Source organism: Delphinapterus leucas, chromosome 15, assembly GCF_059928025.1.
Source record: "Delphinapterus leucas isolate spDelLeu-1000000601 "Yukka" chromosome 15, BTC_Dleu_Yukka2, whole genome shotgun sequence".
Classification (NCBI taxonomy): Eukaryota; Metazoa; Chordata; class Mammalia; order Artiodactyla; family Monodontidae; genus Delphinapterus; species Delphinapterus leucas.
Window position 1 is genome coordinate 19,681,868 of NC_143143.1, and position 24,157 is coordinate 19,706,024.

The 24,157-nt window shown below is 37.7% G+C and overlaps 1 protein-coding gene across 4 annotated transcripts in view; it reads right to left on the reverse strand.

The window, feature by feature from the left end:
• Positions 1–17,957: 17,957 nt before the first annotated feature.
• Positions 17,958–24,157, reverse strand: part of RBBP6 (RB binding protein 6, ubiquitin ligase) — a 31,894-nt gene continuing 25,694 nt past the window's right edge. For 3 of the 4 annotated variants that reach the window (XM_089896011.1, XM_022588509.3, XM_089896012.1), the window contains 4 exons: positions 23,233–23,595; positions 22,848–22,949; positions 20,253–22,010; positions 17,958–19,948 (listed from right to left, as the gene is read on the reverse strand). In XM_089896011.1, coding sequence (XP_089752137.1) covers positions 18,367–19,948; positions 20,253–22,010; positions 22,848–22,949; positions 23,233–23,595 — 3,805 coding nt within the window. In that variant the 3' untranslated portion in view covers positions 17,958–18,366. The remainder of the gene's footprint in view (positions 19,949–20,252; positions 22,011–22,847; positions 22,950–23,232; positions 23,596–24,157) is intronic. The other variant, XM_022588510.3, reaches the window with a different exon arrangement.

Below are 24,157 nucleotides of genomic sequence, written 5' to 3' on the forward strand. Positions count from 1 at the left end.
CCCCTCTCCACTTCTGCACAGGTGCTAAGCCTAGGCCCCACTCCATGCTTAAACTGCACTCCCCAGCCTAGGCCCCACCCCACCCTAAACCCCACCCCTGCCTAAGTTCCACACCCCCATCTAGGCTCTGTCCCCCCTAGTCAAGGCCTTTCTGGGCCTTTTTTTTTTTCTTTTTTCTTCTTTTAGGTTGGGCCTCTGTATTACCTTGCTGTTGTTGATTCGCTTATATTTTTATTTTTTCTAATCTTTTATTTTTCTAATTTTATTTTATTCTTTATACTTTGTTATTGTTCTGCTCCTTTTGGCTTGTTCCTTTTTTTTTCCTTTCTTCTGCTGTGGTTTTCTTTTACCTTGTTGCAGTTGTTTCAATTATATTTTTATTTTTCCTAATATATTTCTTACCTTTCTAGTTTTATTTTATTTTTTATTCTTTGTTATTGTACTGCTTCTATTCTTCTTTTCTTTTGCCTCACCACGCGGCTTGCAGGATCTTGATTCCCAGGCTGGGGGTCAGGCTTGAGCTCCTGTGGTGGGAGCGCCGAGTCTAAACCACTGGACTACCAGAGAACCTCAAATCCCAGGGAATATTAATTGGAATGAGGCCTCCCAGAGGTCCTCACCTTGGCACCAAGACCTGGCTCTACCCAACTGCCTGCAAACTCGAGTGCTGGATGCCTCAGGCCAAACAACCAGTAAGACAGGAATTCAGTCTCACCCATCAAAAAAAAAAAAAAAATAAGGAACGACAAAAAGTACATTACAGACGAAGGAGCAAGGTAAAAACCCACAAGAACAAATAAGTGAAGATGAAATAGGCAACCTACCTGAAAAAGAATTCAGAGTAACTATAGTAAAGGTGATCCAAAATCTCAGAAACAGAATGGAGAAAATACAAGAAATGTTTAACAAGGACCTAGAAGAACTAAAGAGCAAACAAACAGTGATGAACAACACAATAACAGAAGTTAAAAATACTCTAGAAGGAATCAATAGCAGAATAACTGAGGCAGAAGAAGGAATAAGTGAGCTGGAAGATAAAATGGTGGAAATAACTGCCACAGAGCAGAATAAAGAAAAACGAATGAAAAGAATTGAGGACAGTCTCAGAGACCTTGGGGACAACATTAAACACACCAACATTCATATAACAGGGGCCCCAGAAGAAGAAGAGAAAGAGAAAGGGTCTGAGAAAATATTTGAAGGGATTATAGATGAAAACTTCCCTAACATGGGAAAGGAAATAACCACTCAAGTTCAGGAAGTGCAGAGAGTCCCATACAGGATAAACCCTAGGAGAAACACACCAAAACACATATTAATCAAACTAACAAAAATTAAATTCAAAGAAAAAATATTAAAAGCAGCAAGGGAAAAGCAAAACATAACATACAAGGGAATTCCCATAAGGTTATCAGCTGATTTCTCAGCAGAAACTCTACAGGTCAGATGGGAGTGGCAGGATATATTTAAAGTGATGAAGGGGAAAAACCTACAACCAAGATTACTCTACCCAGCAAGGATCTCATTCAGATTCAACAGACAAATCAAAAGCTCTTTACAGACAAGCAAAAGCTAAGAGAATTCAGCACCACCAAACCAGCTTTACAACAAATGCTAAAGGAAATTCTCTAAGCAGCAAACACAAGAGAAAAAACAAAGACCCATAAAAACAAACTCAAATCAATTAAGAAAATGGTAATAGGAATATACATATCGATAATCACCTTGAATATAAATGGATTAAATGCTCCAACCAAAAGACACAGGCTTGCTGAATGGATACATAAACAAGACCCTTATATATGCTGTCTACAGGAAACCCACTTCAGACCTAGGGACACATACAGACTGAAAGTGAGGGGATGGAAGAAGATATTCCATGCAAATGGAAATCAAAAGAAAGCTGGAGTAGCAATACTCATAACAGACAAAATAAACTTTAAAATAAAGACTGTTACAAAAGACAAGGAAGGACACTACATAATGATCAAGGGATAAATCCAAGAAGAAAACATAACAATTATAAATATTTATGCACCCAACATAGGAGCACCTCAATATATAAAGCAAACGCTAACAGCCATAAAAGGAGAAATCCACAGTACCACAATAACAGTGGGGGACTTTAACACCCCACCTACACTAATAGATCATCCAGACAGAAAATAAATAAGGAAACACAACTTTAAATGACACAATAGACCAGATAGACATAATTGATATTTATAGGACACTCCATCCGAAAGCAGAAGAATACACTTTCTTCTCAAGTGCACACAGAGCATTCTCCAGAATAGATCACATCTTGGGTCATGAATCAAGCCTTGGAAAATTTAAGAAAATTGAAATGGTATCAAGCATCTTTTCCAACCACAATGCTATGAGATTAGAAATCAATTACAGATGAAAAAAACTGTAAAAAAAACCCACAAACACATGGAGGCTAAACAGTGTGCTGCTAAATAACCAAGAATTCATTGAAGAAATCAAAGAAGAAATTTAAAAAATACCTAGAAACAAATGAGAATGAAAACATGATGATCCAAAACCTATGGGACACAGCAAAAGCAGTTCTAAGAGGGAAGTTTATAGCAACTCAAGCTCACTGCTTTTGACAAAATTCAACACCAATTTACGATAAAAACTCTCCAGAAACTGGGCATAGAGGGAACCTACCTCAACATAATAAAAACCAAGTACAGCAAACCCAGAGCAAACACCATTCTCAATGGTGAAAAACTGAAAGCATTTCCTCTAAGATCAGGAATGAGACAAGGATGTCCACTCTTGCCACTATTATTCAACATAGTTTTGGAAGTCCTAGCCACAGCAATCAGAGAAGAAAAAGAAATAAAAGGAATACAAACTGGAAAAGAAGAAGTAAAAATGTCACTGTTTGCAGATGACATGATGCTATATATAGAAAATCCTAAAGATGCCACCAGAAAACTACTAGACCTAATCAATGAATTTGGTAAGGTTGCAGGATACAAAATTAATGCACAGAAATCTCTTGCATTCCTATACACTAATAATGAAAAATCAGAAAGAGAAATTAAGAAAACAATCCCATTTACCATTGCAACAAAAAGAATAAAATACCTAGGAGTAAACCTACCTAAGGAAGCAAAAGACCTGTAGTCAGAAAACTATAAAACACTGATGAAAGAAATCAAAGATGACATAAACAGATGGAGAGATATACCATGCTCCTGGATTGGAAGAAACAACATCGTGAAAATGACTATACTACCCAAAGCAATCTACAGATTCAATGCAATCCCTATCAAATTACCAATGGCATTTTTCACAGAACTAGAACAAGAAATTGTACAATTTGTAGGGAAACACAAAAGACCCCGAATAGCCAAAGCAATCTTGAGAAAGAAAAATGGAGCTGGAGGAATCAGGATCCCTGACTTCAGACAATACTACAAAGCTACAGTCATCAAGACAGTATGGTACTTGCACAAAAGCAGAAATATAGATCAATGGAACAGGATAAGAAGCCCAAAGGTAAACCCATGCACATATGGTCACCTTATCTTTGATAAAGGAGGCAAGAATATACAACGGAGAAAAGACAGCCTTTTCAATAAGTGGTGCTGGGAAAACTGGACAGCTACATGTAAAAGAATGAAACTAGAACCCTCCTAACACCATACACAAAAATAAACTCAAAGTGGATTAAAGACCTAAAGGAAGGCCAGACACTATAAAACTCTTAGAGGAAAACATAGGCAGAACACTCTATGACATAAATCACAGCAAGATCCTTTTCAACCCACCTCCTAGAGTAATGGAAATAAAAACAAAAATAAACAAATGGGACCTAATGAAACTTAAAAGCTTTTGCACAGCAAAGGAAACCATAATCAAGACAAAAAGACAACCCTCAGAATGGGAGAAAATATTTGCAAAGGAAGCAACTGACAAAGGATTAATTTCCAAAATATACAAGCAGCTCATGCAGCTCAATATAAAAAAAAACCCAAACAACCCAATCCAAAAATGGGCAGAAGACCTAAAAGACATTTCTCCGAAGAAGACATACAGATGGCCAAGAAACACATGAAAAGCTGCTCAACATCACTAATCATTAGAGATATGCAAATCAAAACCACAATGATGTATCACCTCACATTGGTCAGAATGGCCATCATCAAAAAATCCAGAAACATGGGGGTTTCCCTGGCGGTGCAGTGGTTGAGAGTCCGCCTGCTGACGCAGGGGACACAGGTTTGTGTCCCGGTCTGGGAAGATCCCACATGCCGCGGAGCGGCTGGGCCATGAGCCATGGCCGTTGAGCCTGCGCGTCTGGAGCCTATGCTCCGCAACGGGAGAGGCCACAACAGTGAGAGGCCCACGTACAGCAAAAAAAAAAAAAATCTAGAAACAATAAATGCTGGCTCGACTTCCCTGTTGGTGCCGTGGTTAAGAACCCACTTGCCAATGCAGGGGACATGGGTGCGATCCCTGGTCCGCAAAGATCCCACATGCTGTGGAGCAACTAAGCCCATGAGCCACAACTAGTGAGTCTGCATGCCACAACTACTGAAGCCTGCACACGTAGAGCCCGTGCTCAGCAACAAGGGAAGCCACCGCAATGAGAAGCCAGCGCACCGCAACGAAAAGTAGCCCCCACTCGCAGCACCAGAAGAAGCCTGTGCACAGCAATGAAGACCCAATGCAGCCAAAAATAAATAAATTAATTAAATAAATTTAATTTAAAAAAATGCTGGAGAGGGTGTGGAGAAAAGGGAACCCTCCTGAATTGTTGGTGGGAATGTAAATTGATACAGCCACTATGGAAAACAGTATGGAGGTTCCTTAAAAAACTAAAATAGAATTACCATATGACCAGCAATCCCACTACTGAGCATATACCCTGAGAAAACCATAATTCAAAAAGATACATGCACCACAATGTTCATTGCAGCATTATTTACAATAGCCAGGACATAGAAGCAACCAAATGTCCATCAACAGATGAATGGATAAAGAAGATGTGGCACATATATACAATGGAATATTACTCAGCCATAAAAAGGAATGAAATTGAGTTATTTGTAATGAGGTGGATGAACCTAGAGTCTGTCATACAGAGTGAAGTAAGTCAGAAAGAGAAAAACAAATACCGTATGCTAACGCATATACATGGAATCTAAAAAAGTGGTACTGATGAACCTAGTGGCAGGGCAGGAATAAAGATACAGACATAGAGAATGGACTTGAGGTCACAGTGGGGGAAGGGGAAGCTGGGATGAAGTGTGAGAGTAGCACTGACATATACACACTACCAACTGTAAAATGGATGGCTAGTGGGAAGCTGCTGCATAGCACAAGGTGATCAACTTGATGCTTTGTGATGACTTAGAGGGATGGGATAAGGAGTGTGGAGGGAGGCTCAAGAGGGAGGGGATATGGGGATATATGTATGCATATAGCTGATTCAATTTGTTGTACAGCAGAAACAAACACAACATTGTAAAGCAATTATACTCCAATAAAGATGTGGAAAAAATATTTAAAAACTCACTTCCAAATAACCCATGGGTGAAAGGAGAAATCAAAAAGGAAACTAGAAAGAATTTTGAACTGAATGAAAATGAAAACACAACATATAAAAATGTGTTGAATGCAACTAATGGAATATTTAAATGGAAACTTGTAATACTAAGTGAATATTTTAGAAAAGAAAGATCACAACTACATAACTTTAGCTATTACCTTAAGAAACTAGAGAAAAAGGAGCAAACGAAACACACAGTAAACAAAAGAAAGGAAATAATAAATATTAGAACAGAAATCAATGAAATAGAAAACTGAAAATATAGACAAATCAATGAAAAAAACCCGGATATTTTCAAGATCAATAAAATTAATAAATTTCTAGCCGTACTGATCAGGAAAAAAGAAAGAGAAGACACAAATTACCAATATCAGGAATGAGACAGATAACACTCCAGATTTATGGATATTAAAAAGGATAATGGAGAATATTATGATAACTTTATGTTGATAAATTTTACAGCTTAGATAAATTAGACAAATTCCTGGAAAGACAAAAATGATCAAAGCTCACTCAAGAATACTGTACTATACAAGATCAATATATACAAATCTATTGTAGTTCTATACACTAATAATGAACAACCAAAAATCTAATTAAGAAAGCAATTCCATTTACAATAGCATGAAAAAACATACTTAGGAATACATTTAACCAAGGATGCACAAAACTTGTACACTGAAAACCACAAAACATTGCTGAAAGAAATTAAAGAAGATATAAATAAATGGAAAGATATCCACTGTTCATGGACTGGAAGACTTAATATTATCAAGATGGCAATACTATCAAGAGAGATCTACAGATTCAATGTAATCCCTATCAAAATTCCAACTCCCTTTTTTTTTTTGCAGAAATGGACAAACTAATCCTAAAATTCATATGGAAATGTCAGGGACTCAGAATAGCCAAAAAATTATATTTTAAAAGAACTAAGTGGGAGGACTCACACTTCCCAATTTAAAAACTTACTATAATGTGGTACTGGCTTAAAGATAAGCACATATTGTCAATAGTATAGAGTTAAGAATCCAGATATAAACCTTCACATTTGTGGGCAATTGATTTTGGAGAATGTGTCAAGATTCAACGGGGAAAGAGTAGTCTTCCAACAAATGGTGCTAGTACAAGTGAACATCCAGATGCAAGAGAATGAATTTGGACCCCTACCTCCTTCCATAGGCCAAAATTAACTCAAAATGCATCATAGACCTCAGTGTAAGAGGTAAAATAATAAAATTCTTGGAAGAAAATGTAGGAGTAGATCTTCATGACCTTAGATTAAGCAAGTTTTCTTTGACGTGACACAAAAATTAACAAAAGAAAAAATAAGATAAATTGGACATCATCAAAATTAAATACTGTTGTGCTTCAAAAGACACCATAGCAGAAATAAAAAGACAACCTAAAGACTGGGAGAAAATATTTGCAAACTGTATATCTGATAAGGGACTTGGATCCAGACTATACAAAGGACACTTACAACTCAACAGAGGAAAGACAAATAGCCCAAGAAAAAGTTGGGCAGGGAATCTGAATAGATATTTCTCCCCAAAAGATATGCAAATTGCCAATAAGCACATGAAAAATGCTTAATATCATCAGGAATGAGGGAAATGCAAATCCAAACCACAATGAAATATCAGTTTACATCCACCAGGATGGCTATAAACAAGAAGATGGACAATAACAAGTGCTGAGGAGAATGTAGAGAAATTGGAATTCTCACACTGTTGGTGGGAACATAAAATGGTACAGCTGTTTTGGAAAACAATTTGGCATGTAACCCAGCAAATACACAAGACTGAGAATTGAAAATATACATCCACCAAAAAACTTGCACATGAATGTTCAATAGCAGCATTATTCATACTAGCCAAAAAGGAGCGATAAGTCAAATGCCCATCAATTGATGGATCAACAAAAAGTGGTATAGCCAATGGGACCTAATCAAACTTAAAAGCTTTTGCACAGCAAATAAGACCATTAGCAAAATGAAAAGACAGCCTACAGACTGGGAGAAAATATTTGCCAACAATGTGAACCAACAAGGGGCTAATTCCAAAATGACAAACAGCTCATACAAATCAGTATTTAAAAAAAACCTGATAAAAAATGGGCAAAGGACCTGAATAGACATTTTTCCAAAGAAGACATACAGATGGTCAAGAGGCAAATGAAAAGGTGCTCAACATCACTAATCACCAAGGAAATGTAAATCAAAACCACAATGAGATACTACCTCATATCTATCAGAATGGATATTATCAAAAAGACAAGAATAACAAGTATTGGTGAGGATGTGGAGAAAAGAGAACACTCATGCACTGTTGGTGGGAATGTAAATTGGTGCAGCTACTATAGAAAATATGGAAGTTCCTCAAAAAATTAAAAATAGAACTACCGTATGATCTGGAAATTCCACTTCTGGGTATTTATCCAAAGAAGGCAAAAACACGAGTTCAAGAAGATATATGTACCCCTACATGCACTGAAGCTTTATTTACAACAGCCAAGATATGGAAGCAACCTAAGTGCCCATCAATAGATGAATCGATAAAGAAAATGTGGTATATATATATATATATATATATATATATATATATATATATACAATGGAATAGTACTCAGTCATAAAAAAGAATGAAATTTTGCCAGCTGTGACAATATGGATAGACACATGGAGGGTTATTATGCTAAGTGTAACAAGTCAGACAAAGAAAAATAAATGCCTTATGATTTCACTTACACGTGGAATCTAAAAACCCAAACAGAAACAAACAAAAAAACCAAAAACAGACTCAGATACCGAGAAAAAAAATGATGGTTGCCAGGCAGGGGATGGGGGGAATGGACAAAATAGGTGAAGGGGATTAAGAGGTACAAATTTCCAGCTATAAGATAAATAAGTCATGGGGATGTAATGTACACATAGGCAATATAGTTAATAATATTGTAACAACTTGCATGGTGACAGATGGTAACTGGTCTTACTGCAGTGATCATTTTATAATGTATAAAAATATTGAATCACTATGTCATACACCTGAAACTAATATATTTTATTTTATTATAACTCAATAAAAATTTTTAATTAAAAAACAAGCTCATGGAAAGGTATATGGAAGACAAATCCCTTAACTATACCCTACAAAGAACCAGAGTTACCAACAGAATAAAAGATGTGGAGGAAGAGAAGAAGAAATAAGGAAAGAGTGGAAGAAAAAGTTCCTGATCTAAAGGAAAAACTTAGGTTGATATAGTTGACCAAGGATTCTAGGCACAAATCTAGAATGGCCTTGAAAACATGAGAAGTCCAGAAATTTACAGAATCTTGGGGGAAAACTTTGACATTTTACAGGCTCACGTTTTGCTAATCTGTAGGACTTGGCAAGCTCCCAGCTGACATTGTTTAACAATATTATTGATGATAGAGTCGGATTGAGGGATTCCAGCTAAACATAGTGGACTGAATATAATTCCTTCTGATTCTTCCTGAAAATTCACTATAATGATAATAAAGGGAGAAAAGGGGCACAAATGAACAAGAACAAAGAGAAGAAATAATAGCAACACATTTTTGGAAGGTGAAATTCATATGGAAAAGTAGAAACTGACCAGAAAATCAGAGGTCTAAATCAGTAGCCCAAAGCGAGGCTATTCATAAGATAGAAGCCCAGGAAGAATCAGAATACATAGGTGACAGATACTACTGAAAGCAGGGATGCAGGTAGGGCCAGAAGGGTGAATACACAGCAGCTCATCCTGCAGAAGAATGAAGACTAGCTCAATTAGAGCAGTGGTTCCAAACCTTGGCTGCACATTGGAATCCCCTGGGGAGATGTATTAAATCAGAAACTCTGGAGGGTAGCATTCACCCAGTTTTCAGTATTTTTAAAGCCCCCCAGGTAATTTCAATATGCAGCCCTGTGAGAACCACTGAACAGAAAGCCTCCGGATTTGAGGGCATCAGGGGTGCTATAATGAGAATAGGAAGATCGACTCTAAGTCTATATACTGAATGAAGCCTACCTGGCTCCCCAAAAGTTCCTGGTAGCAAGCTTCATAATTATATTTTACCTCCTCTATCCCATTCTGAAGAGTGGAAAATTCCTCTTTGGGGAAACTAGCCCAAGAAAACTAGTCTGGGAGATACTAGCAGCTGGGGCTCCCCTAATGAAATGATCCAACAAGAACAACAGAACCCACTTGACAAACGTCACACACAGTTTCTAATGCAAGGGACACCAACCAAAAGAAAAAAAAAAAACTCAAAACCTATCATCTCTCCACAAGTCCTATTATATCCATGAAAAAAGAACAAAATGTTACAAAAAGGGAATAAAACAAGAAATAATTCTGAGAAATTAAAAATATGCTAGCAGGAATAAAAATTGGGAAATGTTGAGGAGTCTTCACCATAAAAAACATAGATAGAAAATAAGAGAAAAGGGGTAAGAAAATTAGACAATCAGTCCAGGAAATCTAACATCTAAATAATAAGTCCCAGGAGAAAAATGGAATGGGGGGACATTGTCCCACAAGTAATAAAAGAATGTTTTCTAGAACTGAAAGACATGCATTTCCAGATTGAAACGGCTCATAGAGCACTCAGCAAAATAAATTAAAAAATACATTGATGTACATCACTGGGCTTTTTAATGCACCCAGGATAGGAGAAAGTTCCCAAAAGTTTCCTGGGAGAGAAAAAATAAATAAACAAATGGATTAGAAGTCAGAATGGATTTGAACTCCTTATCAGCAATGCCAAGCTGTATCATGAGAAAGGCCTCCAAGTACGAGTGAAAATAATTTCCAACCTAGAATTCTATGCCTTGTCAAGCCATAAATCAAATGTGGGGTGGAGTAAAAACACTTTTAATATTATAGGAGCTCAAAAAATTTACCTCTTAGGAATTTACTAGAGCATGTGCCCTCCACCCCAAATGAGGAAACAAACCTAGAAAGAGGCACACAGGATGGAAAACACAAAGATAGAGTGCAGGTGAAAGGGTGAGGAAAATTCCCAGAATAGTAAAATAAGCTTGTGGGATCAGAGCTGTGCAGCAGGCCTAGAAGAGAACCCATTTTTTTTTAATAGGAATAGATATAAAGAAGGTTCTAGAATTGTCACAAGAAAAAAGATAAAACCGAAAGAACAGGATTTATTTGAATATGCCAAGAGGTTGTTTACATTTTTGGTAATCCATAGGAAACAAAACACATTTTAAAATGAGGCAGTTATTAATTCCAGGAAAAACAAAATTTCATAAGAAAGAAATCCTAATATACCAAATGACTTGATTCTGAATATATCATAATGTACACACCATTCGATTTAGCCCAAATAGTGAAACTTTTATTTGGAGGCTGGGAGAGGATGTATATGTGGTGGGGAAGGGGCAGGTAGGGACAAGGAAGAGCTAAAGTAATAGTTAATACGTGAAACTGGAAAATCAAGAAATAAGAGGCGAATGCTCTATTTTTGGGTTTTGGGTTTTGCTTTTGTTGTTAAAGAAAGAACTAGCAGACTTGAAATTGCCTCTGAAGAATTGGAGTCAGGGTGCAATGGGTTAGGGCAGGAGACTGAATGTGAAGTCTTGAGGCAATTTGTGACTTTTAAAACTATGTACAACTTTGTTAAAAACAAAATTTAAAAGCCTTCCAATTGAGAATGTGTAAATCATGATCTGGGTGAACTTCATGAAAAAACTAACCATCATAGACAAATCCTGGTGGAAATGTCAAGGTGCGGGGAGAATGGAGAATCAGGTTGGCTTTGGACTTGTAATTCTAAACACCTGAGGGCAATGGAACTTTGTTTTATTGGAATTTTATTATCAGTGACATCTTTTTCAGATGTTAACCGGCCATTTGTATTACTGAGTAATAGCTGAGTGTAATTTTTAAAAGTTGTAGAGGGAAAAAAAGTTGCTATTTTAAAGAACAAACTGTAGCTTCTTCTGCCCCCTAATGGCATAATTCATCACAGAAGAATTGTTTCTTGGTTCAGAAAAATAACTTAATGATTAATTTCAGTTTAAAAGATGAAGAGCCTATGGTATAGGACTGAAAAGGATGATGCTGTACATAGAAAAATGAGAGGAAAATTTGTTCTAGGAGAAATGTCATAAAACTTATGAAGACTGAGACCCTAGTGAGATTAGAAGAGAAAAATCAGCACCAAGAATGGACATCAGGAAATCAAAAAGGGGTAAACCAAGACAAACAGATCTCAACAAGTACCATCAGAAATAATGAGGAAGGGGCTTCCCTGGTGGCGCAGTGGTTGAGAGTCCGCCTGCCGATGGAGGGGACACGGGTTCGTGCCCTGGTCCGGGAAGATCCCACATGCTGCAGAGTGGCTGGGCCCGTGAGCCATGGCCGCTGAGCCTGCGTGTCCGGAGCCTGTGCCCCGCAACGGGAGAGGTCACAACAGTGAGAGGCCCGCGTACCACAAAAAAAAAAAAAAAGAAATAATGAGGAAGGACCTGGGTTTCCAATTGTCTGATTTGAAAAATAAAGACCTAAACTAGTAAAGAAAAGGTGATTCTACAAGGCTGGAGGAAAACTGATCAACACTTGAGTTATGCAATAAAACAAAATTTTGGATAAAAAATATTTAATCTGTCTAGAATTTTAAGATGTGAAAAAAAGCTACTTTAAATGGCTATCCAGTTGTCTCAAACTGCTTACTGAAAAATCTATCCTTCTCACATTTATTTATGCTGAAGCTGTTACTACTCTTATACTTGGATCAATTTCTGGAATTTTATTCAATTCCACTTAATTGTCTGCCCTTGCTAGTACCAATACCATAATGATTTGAAAATTATATATCTTTGTTTTTTCCCCTTACCTGTAACAGCAAGGGGAATGAGGCCTGTGTGGCCTAGCCTTCTTCCTGGCAATGAGACCAGGTATAGCAATCTATTTTTGGATAAAATCGTCCCCTTTACCAATCAACACTGTAGCCTAAGATCCAGGTTAAGGAAACCTGAAGTGCAATTTCCATCATATCAAAAGTGGACTCAAAGGGAATATTCCTCATGTGCTCCACAACCTACCCTGTCCCTCCAACTTACAAGGTGTTCATAATGCCTGTGATGATCTATTTGTACTTCTCAAGAGGCCATCTGCTTTCTCAAGGAAAAAAATTGTAGGTGTTTACTTTTTTTTTATAGCCAACAATACTGTATTATAAACTTCAAAGTTGCTAACAGACTACATCCTAATTGTTCTCACCACAAAAATAAATAATAATTACATGACGTGATAGAGATGTTGGCTAACACAATGCTGGCAATCATATTGCAATATATAAATCTATCAAATCAACAGATTATACACCTTAAACAGGTTATGTCAGTTATATATAATAAGAGTTGTGCTAATTAGGTTTTTTGATATTAGAAACATTTAAAATGACAAGATAGGGACTTCCCTGGTGGTGCAGTGGTTAAGAATCCGCCTGCCAATGCAGGGGACACGGGTTCGAGCCCTGGTCCGGGAAGATCCCACATGCCGTGAAGCAGCTAAGCCCATGCACCATAACTACTAAGCCTGCGCTCTAGAGCCCGTGAGCCACAACTATGGAGCCTGCATGCCACAACTGCTGAAGGCTGCACGCCTAGAGCCCGTGCTCTACAACAAAGAGAAGCCACTGCAATGAGAAGCCCACGCGCCGCAACTAAGAGTAGCCCCCACTCGCCACAACTAGAGAAAGCCCGTGCGCAGCAACGAAGATCCAATGCAGCCAAAAAATATATATATATAAATAAAATTAATCATCAATGTGATTTTGTAAATTGATATTTATTAAATTTATATTTCCAAAGCCAATTAATATTTAAGATAATTGTTATTTAAATATATATTATTAAATTAAGAAATACACACTAGATATAGAAAAATAACATTTCCCAGAGTAATTACAAGAGGTAATGATTGATTGCATGACAGGAAGTCTGTTCTTTAGCCTGAGATTCTGACTCCAGTAAAGCCAAGATTCTTTGGATTCTTGGATTGGATTCTTTTTGAATCTGAATTAATTTGATGAAGTCAAATTGAAATCCTTCCAAAATATCAGTTCAATTCAGGGGGTTCAAAATTTCATGAATTGTCAGTTTCAGCCTTTTCTTAATAGAAAAATTGCTACTAACTGATGAACTGCTACTTTTATTCTTAGCATATTTCCAACAGTAATAATCACCAGATGGCCACCCACCAATGAGTGACCAAAAAACCCAAAAAAACAAAACCAAAAAACCTTAAAAATGTGGTATTGTGGCAGAAATTACACACTTCTATGTCTGCCCCTCCTATGCTTTACCTGGTATCTAGCACTGATATAGTTTGCCTCATGTTCATTTTTTTTGTTGTTTTTTTCGGTACGTGGGCCTCTCACTGTTGTGGCCTCTCCTGTTGCGGAGCACAGGCTCCGGACGCGCAGGCTCAGTGGCCATGGCTCACGGGCCCAGCCGCTCCGCGGCATGTGGCATCTTCCCAGACCGGGGCACAAACCCGCGTCCCCTGATGCATCGGCAGGCGGACTCTCAACCACTGCGCCACCAGGGAAGCCCCCCTCATGTTCATTTTTCATTAAATTTGTTATTAATTTTTAGGACATGAAAAAGAATCAGTCTACCAGCTTTATTCATATATCATTAAGCCTAGGTAAAAACATTTATAAGCAATTATTATAATTTTAAGGTGCTAACGTCTCTACAAAAGAATATTTTCTTTTAAATCCTAAATGTATGTCCACTCTTGTATTAGTATCTTTTACTACTAAAGACGTTAACAATTAAATTGAGAAAGATTCATACTGGCCAAGCCAATTTCATAGCAAATTACTAAACAGCCACATTGCAAAGTGGAAAAGATTCATGTTGGTGTTGGCTTTAATAAAAGATCACTGTTCACCCTCCAGCTTTAAGTGCATAATGAAATTATCAATAGCTATTTTTAAAAAGTCTTTAAAAAATTTTTTTAAAAATAAATTTATTTTTGGCTGCATTGGGTCTTCGTTGCTGCACACGGGCTTTCTCTAGTTGAGGTGAGCGGGGGCTACTCTTCCTTGCGGTGCACAGGCTTCTCATTGTGGTGGCTTCTCTTGCTGCGGAGCACGGGCTCTAGGCGCACGGGCTCAGTAGTTGTGGCGCACGGGCTTAGTTGCTCCGCAGCATGTGGGATCTTCCCGGACCAGGGCTCGAACCCTTGTCCCCTGCACTGGGGATTCTTAACCACTATACCACCAGGGAAGCCCTAAAAAGGTCCTTTTAACATGATCTTAAAAATAATCTCAAAGGCCACAAAGACTTGATAAACTGTTTATACTTGAGGTTACTGAAAAAATTCACGTGAAATCTTTGAATATTCCTGTTAACCCCATTTCTTTCACATTGTATGCCTGTTATTCACTTCTAGCAGCTCTACATTACCCTTTATCAAGGAGTTAAATGGTTTACTTTTATTCAGTTCTCTTTTCATGATCATTCTCAATTCTTAAAAAATGTGAAAAATGTTAATGTCAAAAGGATGTGATTATGATATATAAAAAGAAAAAGCAGGGTACACCATATACATGTATTAGAGAGGCCTTTGTTGTTAAGAGACCCACTGAAGCTAGCTTAAGTAAATGGCAGTGGTGTAAAAGCACTCAGAAGGAAGTTCCAAATCAGAAGTTCTGTTCTATGTAGTTTTGTACAATAAGAACAGTGCTCATTAAAGGAATTAAAGGCAGGAAAAAGTGGACAAGACATAGATGAGGACACTTACACAAATCAGGATGCATAAACCATTAACTAGCTTTCTACCTCTCTGAATCCCTGCCCTAAACATTTTGGAGGGGATCTGCTTTCTTCATTTGTCATGCTGAGACTAGCAAAGGAGTTATTTTTAGATTCCTAATTGTAAGGCTTTGGAGTTTCCCTGGCACACTGACGCAGCTAGTCACTGGAAGGATGATACTATCACCCAAGTTTATAGTAGCTCAAAAGTTTTTTCCTGTCTTTAAAAAGTTGACATATTCCTGGTTTCCATGATCCATTGAGGGAGACAACCAAACAGAGCCTGTTAGTAAGCACTTTGGTGTTACTATAGCATATTCAGTGATTCTACTGCATCTTGAACATGTATATTGAGGATGGCAGACAGCACTGAGAGAACTCAAAACAATCAAGCTAACTCTCAAACAATGGGTAGGAACTTGTGAAGACAGGCAGAGGAGGAAGGAAATTCCAGCCAGGTGAAACAGCCAACTGAGTTCAGATATAACCTTGTCTTTTTGGAGAGGTTTCACATGTCCAACACCAAATGGCAGGGGTGAGGTGGACAAGTCAGGCACTAGTGGAGTACCCAAGGCTGGACTGAACCTTCAGAGGCAGTGGAGTTGCCTGCTCAAACCAGCATTAGACAACATGAGCCATCAGGATTTTTAAGGATCAAGTACTGCACCTAGCACAGTACCCGGCACTTATTTCTTAAATTTTCTTTCAAGCCTTTTAATTTTGTTAAGCAGCATGCAGCACCTGTATCTAGATTTGGGGTTTAACCTGTTCAGATACAGCAAGATGGACTAGGGGGAGCAGGTTTTGGGAGTGTTAGCATGTGGCTGAAATGATGGGATATAGGCAACTATAGAAGGAAGGACAATAAAAGAATAACTACGGGATGAGTTGAAACCTCAGGCCAATAGAGAATGGAGCTGAAAAACCAGGTTGCAGATGACATAATGGAGTTTTAATTTAAGATGGGAATGGTGACAGGCGATTAACAACTCCGGAAAATTGTCATAGGAGTGGACTGCAATTAAAGTGGAGTTGAGCTTGAAATAACAATGCACCTAGGTAATGAAACTGACCTCACATGACAGAATTTATGATAAAAAGTGAGTTCTAGATGCCAAAATCCTCGGTGAACGTGCGAGATATAGTTTAGATTTTGGGTCGAGATTCGTTAAGTATTAAGAGTGTCGTCTTGGGCTTCCCTGGTGGCGCAGTGGTTAAGAATCCACCTGCCAAGGCAGGGGACACGGGTTTGAGCCCTGGTCCAGGAAGATCCCACGTGCTGCGGAGCAACTAAGCCCACGCGCCTAGAGCCTGTGCTCAAGAGAAGCCGCCGCAATGAAAAGCCTGTGCACAACAAAGAGTGGGCCCCACTTGCCGTTAACTAGAGAAAGCCCGCGTGCAGCAACAAAGACCCATCTCAGCCAAAAAATAAATAATTTTTAAAAAGTGTAGTCTTGCTGGAGTATCTGAAAATACAAGTGGTATGTGTTGTGGGTAGGGTGGGGTGAGGTTGGCAGTGGGTAGAACAGGCATCCCATCCCCAGTGATGGAGATGTCTAGGAATAAAAAAATGTGACTTCAGAAAGTCAAGTCGGTTTCATTTAAAGGCAGCATTTCCCAAACTTAACACTTCCCAAACTTTTCCCAGCATTTCCCAAACTTCACATTTCCCAAACTTAACTCAGTCCTGAACGGCTTTCATAAGGCTAATAGCATTCTTACTATCAGCCTTACAATTTCTCTTTAAATCACTTTTTCCTTAAATATTAAACGCTGCATTACACACATTTAAGTATGTTTGGATACCACCTAAAACCGAGTACCAACAATGGTATACAATACTGTAAATATTGTACTGTACGCTCTGGAAATAATGTATCAAGGCAAGACAGGAAGTTAATAAAAGTTGCTGCTAATGTAAACCCTTTCCTCTTCTACCACCATAGACCAATGCCCCCTGCCAAAGTACTTTAGGACCACTACCTCACACTAGAACTGGTCTTCTCCTGCTTTTAGCCATTGTCTTCTTAATCTCCATTTATACAGCTATGTTTCTAAAGTACCATTCTTATCCTACTTCCCGACATCCTTTCAATAGCTTTTTATTGCTTACAATAAACTTCCTAAACCAGAGCCATTAAGGAAATCCATTGTAGCCTTACCTAGTGCTTCTTGCCTCCTATTGCTGCTTGCTTCTGTCAACTGGACAGATTGGGTAGGCCACAGACTGTTGTGTTATTTAGTACTTTATCAAGGAATTTAATACTCATTTATCAGGGTTTCAAGAAAAATACATAACCATAAACAAATCAAAATTCCTCATCTCTAAAATTCATGTCCAAACTTCTAATTACTATATTTAAGACCCTTCCAGATTTATTCAACCAGATCTCCAATTAGCCATGATTTCTTATTTCTGGCCACCTATTACCAGCCCACTAATGAAGTACATTTTCCATGTTTACTTCAGAATTTTACATATACAGCTCAGCTTATACTAAAGCCTCAAAGGATATTTTAAATATGAAAATGGAAGGGGGAAGAGACATGACACACTTTCCTTCAAATAAGGCAGATATTCAACATCTGAAAAGTTTACTGAAAACTTTTATTGTAATCAAAAAGTGACATAACGGAGTTGTAATGAATTCAGCAAATCATTCTGCTGATATTTTAGAACTGATACCAGCTTTTGCCAGGCAATTAAAAAAATTCAATGTGAAAATTTCACAGTACAGTAAACTCCACCCCAACTAATTAATGGTGGTTAAAAATAATAGGCCCTAGCAAAACCTCTCATGTTACATGGTCACAACTCACAATTCTGTACAAAAGTTCGTGTTATAAAGCTCTGATGTAAAAATCAAATAATCAAGCAGCAATATTTTAAGTGCAGCACAGGGTCTTCCATATCATTATTTACAAGGCTTGAATCTCTTTACATTATAACAAAATTTAATACAGATGACTTAGTAATTAAGTCAATTTTTAAAATCTGCCCTTTTACACAGTGACAGATTTCACTTTTTGGTCATCCTTCTCCTTCTCCTTTTCTTTATCTTTGCTCTTCTTTGACTTCTTTTTCTTATGTTTGTGTTTTTGGCTTTTTTCCAATTCTACTTCAGTGCCTGCATGTTTCTTATGCTTCTTATGTTTTTTATGTTTCTTGTGCTTTTTCTTTTCTTTCTTTTTCTTCTTCTTCTTGCTGTCCTGACTTTCTGCAGAGCTAGCACTGCTACTGTGGCTTCGGGTTTGGCTTCCAGAAGGGCTATGACTTCTACTTGGACTGACACTAGGGCTGCTTTGACTCTGGCTCCTGGTTACACCTACCTGGCTGACTGCTGCCATGTCCAGGCTCTCTTTTGCTTTCTCCATTACTTTATCTTTCAGTTCCTTAGAAATTTTCCCTGAAGTTTCTTCCTCTTTTACAGATACATTGCTTTCACTGTCACTTTCATTGTAATCTGGTTCAAAAGCAGCTTCATCAGTTTCTCTAGTTAAGTCAGAGGACAGTCGAGAGGAATGACTTAACTGGGGTTTAGGCTTGATGGTGTTCTTATCAATTTGCCCAGTAACTTGCTCCTTCTCAATCTGTGGGTCCGGTGGGTTAAGTATATACAGTGATTTATTGCCACTTGACTCCTTATTGTTCTTTGCCTCTAACACGTGTTTCTCACGATCTTTACAGGGATTTTTATCTACAGATTTCGTCTCTTCACTTGAACGTTTAGTATCATAAGTGGATTTATGATCATGAGGTTTTTTGTCTCTTGAGGGACTAGAGTTACTTTTTTTGGAATCTCCTGTTCCTTTTTTAGGCAAATCTCTCTCCTCCCTTGGCTTAGTTTTTTGTCCAGCTGCAGAGTCTTTACTGCGAGAAGGAGAGTCTTTTCTTCTTGTTAATTCATTCCTTTCATCTCTACGTTTGGAACTTGAATACTCTCTGTTGTCATAATCAGTTTTTTTGTCTCTGTTGGGAGTGAAGTCTTTATTTGAGGAACCTCGAATGGAATCATGCTTATCTTCTTTGCCAGAAGTTCTAGTCTCTTTGGAAGATTGAGACAGACTTTTAAAATTTCCTTGCTCATTCAGACGGTCCAGATTACTATCTTTCTCTGGCTGAGTGCTGTTCTTCCTCTTTTCTGGGTTTTCCTTTTCCAACACTGAATGATCTCGATCTTTGGTTTTCCCTTTTTCACTAGATGCAGAGTTTTTTGAACTTTTGACCTCATGCTGTGTAATTTCATGGCTCACTTCCTTGGTGAGTTTCTGAATTTTCTCTGATGACTCATTTTCTTTTTCAGTATATTTGACTGCATTTGATGGTTTAGTGCTAACATTTTTTATAACACTGGCAGGTTTTCCTACACTTGATATAGGCTGTGTGGTGGATTTAACATCTTCTTCTTCAGATTCAAAGTCATCTTTATCCCATTTGGATTGAGGAACCTGAATCATAATAATAACATCTTCAGCAGGAGCTGTGTTATCATTATTATATTCTTCCATTGTTTTAATGACAGTTCGCTTTGTATCTGTTTTTTCTTCAGATTTCCGCACAGGACTGCCTCCAGTTGAACTGGTACTAAAAAGAATTAAAATATTTTTTAATTAATGAAGAACTTACAGTTATTAAACATTGATAAGTATAAAAAGACCAACTTAAACATGATAAATGTCCTTTTAACTTTCAAAAGCCACTTATTTTGCTCTGAGATATAAAGATTTAAGTGTATGATTATATAAAAACAAATGTGGCTCACCCCCAAAAATCTACTTATCTTTTAACAATTCCTTTCTTCAAAGACAAGAGTAACCAGCTAACCCCCAACATCAATACATTCTTAATTATCATATTCCACTTTTTCCACCCGCCCATTATCAGATACCTGGTATAATCCACAAGTGTTGAGCTGGATCCTTCAGTTCCAGTCACTTTTCGCCTGACCTTTCCTTTGATTTTTTCTTGTTTAACTTTGCCAGATGTTGACTCCAATTTTTCGGAGGGTTCTTTTGTATTAGATATATTTTCTGTACTTCCAATTTTTTTACCAGTTTCTCTGTTAAGCTTGATTTTTTTGGCTGGAGCAGTTGATGATGAAATTTTGTCTTTTTCAGGCGTCCTATCCAGCTTTTCAATATCAAGTTCCATTTTGCGCTTTGGTGATGGTTTCACTATTTCAGTTACTTCTAATTTAGAGATTTTCATTGAAGATGACTCAAAATCTTTATCTCCACCTTTCTCTTCAGTTTTTCTTTTTCTTTTTTCTCCCTTGCTATCAAGTGGTTTACTCTTATCATTAGGCTTCTTGGTCTTTTCTTCCTTACTAGTTAGCTTCTCTGACTTGACGTCTTTGGAGTAGTCCTTCTTCACTTTTTCCTCTTTGACTGGTTTTGTCTCCTGGTGTTCCTTTACTGACTTAGAGTGAGCTTTTCTGGGGGTACCAATGATCTTTTCATCTTTTTGAGAGGAAGATGATGACTTCACATTGTCAGTCTTTGGAGTCTCCTCTTTGGCTTTTTTAAGTGGAGGTTCAGATCGAGGAGATTTTTCACGCTCTCCATCTAGTTTTTCTTGAGGTCCTTTAGCAGGTTTTGCAACAGTTTCTTTTTTGGACACAGCAGATCCATCATTTTTCCGTTTGGTCTTGTCACCTTTTGCTTTAGGTTTATCCTTTTCTCTCTTGTCTTTTTCAGACACTGATTTAAAAGTAATGGATTCAGCATCCATTGGTTCATCTCTAACAGGTGTAGCATCATCTCTACTTGGGAGAACAAACAATGAGTCTGTTTTATTTTCTTCACCACTTGTTGGCTCTCTTGATTTCCTAGAAGTTTCTAATAACTCTGGGTTTAGAAAGCCTTCACTTTCTTCCCCCTTTCTTCTTTTTCTGTGTTTCTTATGTTTATTTCCTTTACCATCTCCTGAAACATTTTCACCCTCCTTCTCTTTTGACTTTGTATTATCCTTCTGATTGTGACTGTCTCTTGATGAAAGCTTTTCCGGATAGTTGCCACCTACGTTTCGACTTCTATGACTCTGTCCACCAGAGTACTCCTCTCTGCGGCCTCTTGTGAAGGGAGAATTCCTGATATTAAGTGGTAAAAATCTCTCTGGAGAAAAGTTCTCTCTATTTGCTGATGGTCTAGGCTGTGCTCCAGCAGCATAGCCTTTATAATATTTTTCATACCATTCTCTGTATTTTCTCTCCCATTCTCGATAACGTTCTTTTTCAAATGGGTCTCTGAAGTCAACACTCCTCCCGTAATAAGCTTTCATGTCATAAGGTGGTGGAACTTCTCTGTACCTGTTAAAATATTCACGTTCTGTTTCTCCTTGAGGTACATTACGTTTATTAGGAGATTGTCCCCTAAATGCTTGAGGAGATCTTGATCGTGAATGATACCGTCTATATGGGGGTGACCTTGACCTAGATCGATGATACCCGTGCGATCTAGACCGTGAACGGTAATTTCGACTCTTTCCTCTGCCTCTTCTGGGGTATGGAGGTGATCGTGAATAGGAACGAGAATGTGAGCGGCTAAACGATCGAGAATAAGAACGTGATCGTGTTGAACCAGATCTTGATTTAGAATAAGTATATGAACTTCTTGAATAGGATGAACCACTATAGGGAGATTTGGACCTAAAAGCAAAAATAAAACAATAGTTGATAGTTGAGAAATATATACAAAATAAAATACAGACTCTCAGATTTCAGTATGTTCTCCTCATGGTTCATTATTTATTTATATCGTTTCATCTTAGATGATTAAAGAGGCACAGTGACCTCTACTGGAATGGAATAAAGTACACAAAGATCAGAGCAATCACTTGTTATAAAACAAGAGTGAAATCTTAACAATTAGAGTGAAGTGCATTAATGTACCGTGAGTTATATTGCCTAGCATCAAATAAAATGCCAATTAAATTTAAACATTACTTCCTATCTGATTATTAAGTAGGAGTAACTTTTTTTGTCCTACGTTGGCCAATAGTCTAGCTTTAAAAGGAACATCTCAAGCATAAAAAATAAGTCTTTTAAACAAACTTCCTGGGAATATTTATAATTCAGTTTTTCTATCAATAAAGCAACTTGTATTCTACTGTTAGTTCATAATCACACAGGTTAATGTTCCAGCAAAAAGCTGTAGCCTTAGGTAAAAGGGGTCTCAGAAATGTAATCTTTGGCTAGTCCACTATTTTTTTCCTTCCACAAACATTTCCCAATTATTTCACACTACAAATAACTTCAAGGGACGAGGGCAATTTAATCCCCATAACTGCTAGTTCTACACAATAGAATTTACAGTGAGATATTTCAATAAACAGATATTGGGAAATAAGCTACATTTCCATTTTTATAAACCTAGACCGAATCAGAAAAATTCCATCACTGCAATGTTATTTATATCCATAGCTAATCCCTGGATATTCAAAGTCCCATTTGTAATTCTGTTGTGAAGGCTTGCAAAACACTAACCTGGAAAATGAGCGCCTACGCTCCTTTTGAATCTTTTTGTATTCCATCAATTCCTTAGCAAAATCATTTGTAAACTCATCTAGCTTGGACTTTTTCTTTTCCCTAGTAAAATAAAGTTAAAGAGCGAAAGTTAACAAAAACCATTTAAGAAAACTAACAAGACAAATGTAATTAGATCATGAATGAAATGAATGAAATTGCCATTAGTTTTCCACTTTAAAACTATAAATAACTAGGAATCCCTGAGAAAGCTGCTTGTATGGCTTGGTTTAATTTTTAGGTGATTTTTCTTATACTAACTAGAAACACTGGAAAATGCTTCCGAAGATACCTATTTAACGTTACATCAGAAAATGAAAGTGTAATTTCAAATTCAAACACTTACTCTTCTTTTAGTCGTCGTTGCTCTCTATAGAATTCTTCCCTGGACAAAGGTGGTGCTTGTGTTGTTGGGATGGTATTTGAATGAGCTGTCTGTACTCCTGATGATACCCAAGGTGTTGATAAATTGGCCGGAGCTGGAGGAAACCCTGGAGGGGGAACACTATACCCAGCAGGTGGTGGCTGGCCAGGAGGAAACTGAGGAGAAAACTGTGGAGGAGGAACACCTGGAGGGAGAGGAAGCGTGTGGGGAGGAGGAGGATACAAGGGAGGGGGTGGGACAGGTACAAAAACTGGATTTGCTGGTAGCGATGGGCCTTGAGTTCTCTGTGATCTTTCGCTGTGGTGTCGTCCACGGTTTATACTTCTGGAAAAATAAATTCCAAGATATTAAAGCATCTGAGACAAGTAACCTTATCTTTTCTACTCATAATCTTTTCAATCCACAAACAATGGAAAAGAATCAACTATTCAAATAAGCACAGGGACACAGATATTGTTTATATGTAAAAGTAACATCATTTATATGTTAAAAACAACTTTTAAGGCCAGTTAGGGACTGGGATAAGTTTACAAGGTCTTCTTTATATGGAGATGCCATACTTTTATCTTTTGATAAGAGTTATCTTTTGTGAAGTCCAAATATCACTCCACAATGATCTCATTACTTCCTAATCTGTCATTTAAAGGAACTGACAGGTTAATGTCTCTGTGACCTATTTCTCCCCAAAATGCCTTCCAAGACCAAATGTTTAAATGAAGAAAACCCACTTCCTATAATCTTTTTGAGGAAATAAGACCCTTCAAAGTAGAATAAACATGGGACTTCCCTGCTGGCATGGTGGTTAAGAATCCACCTGCCAGTGCAGGGGACATGGGTTTGATCGCTGGTCTGGGAAGATACCACCTGCTGTGGAGCGACTAAGCCC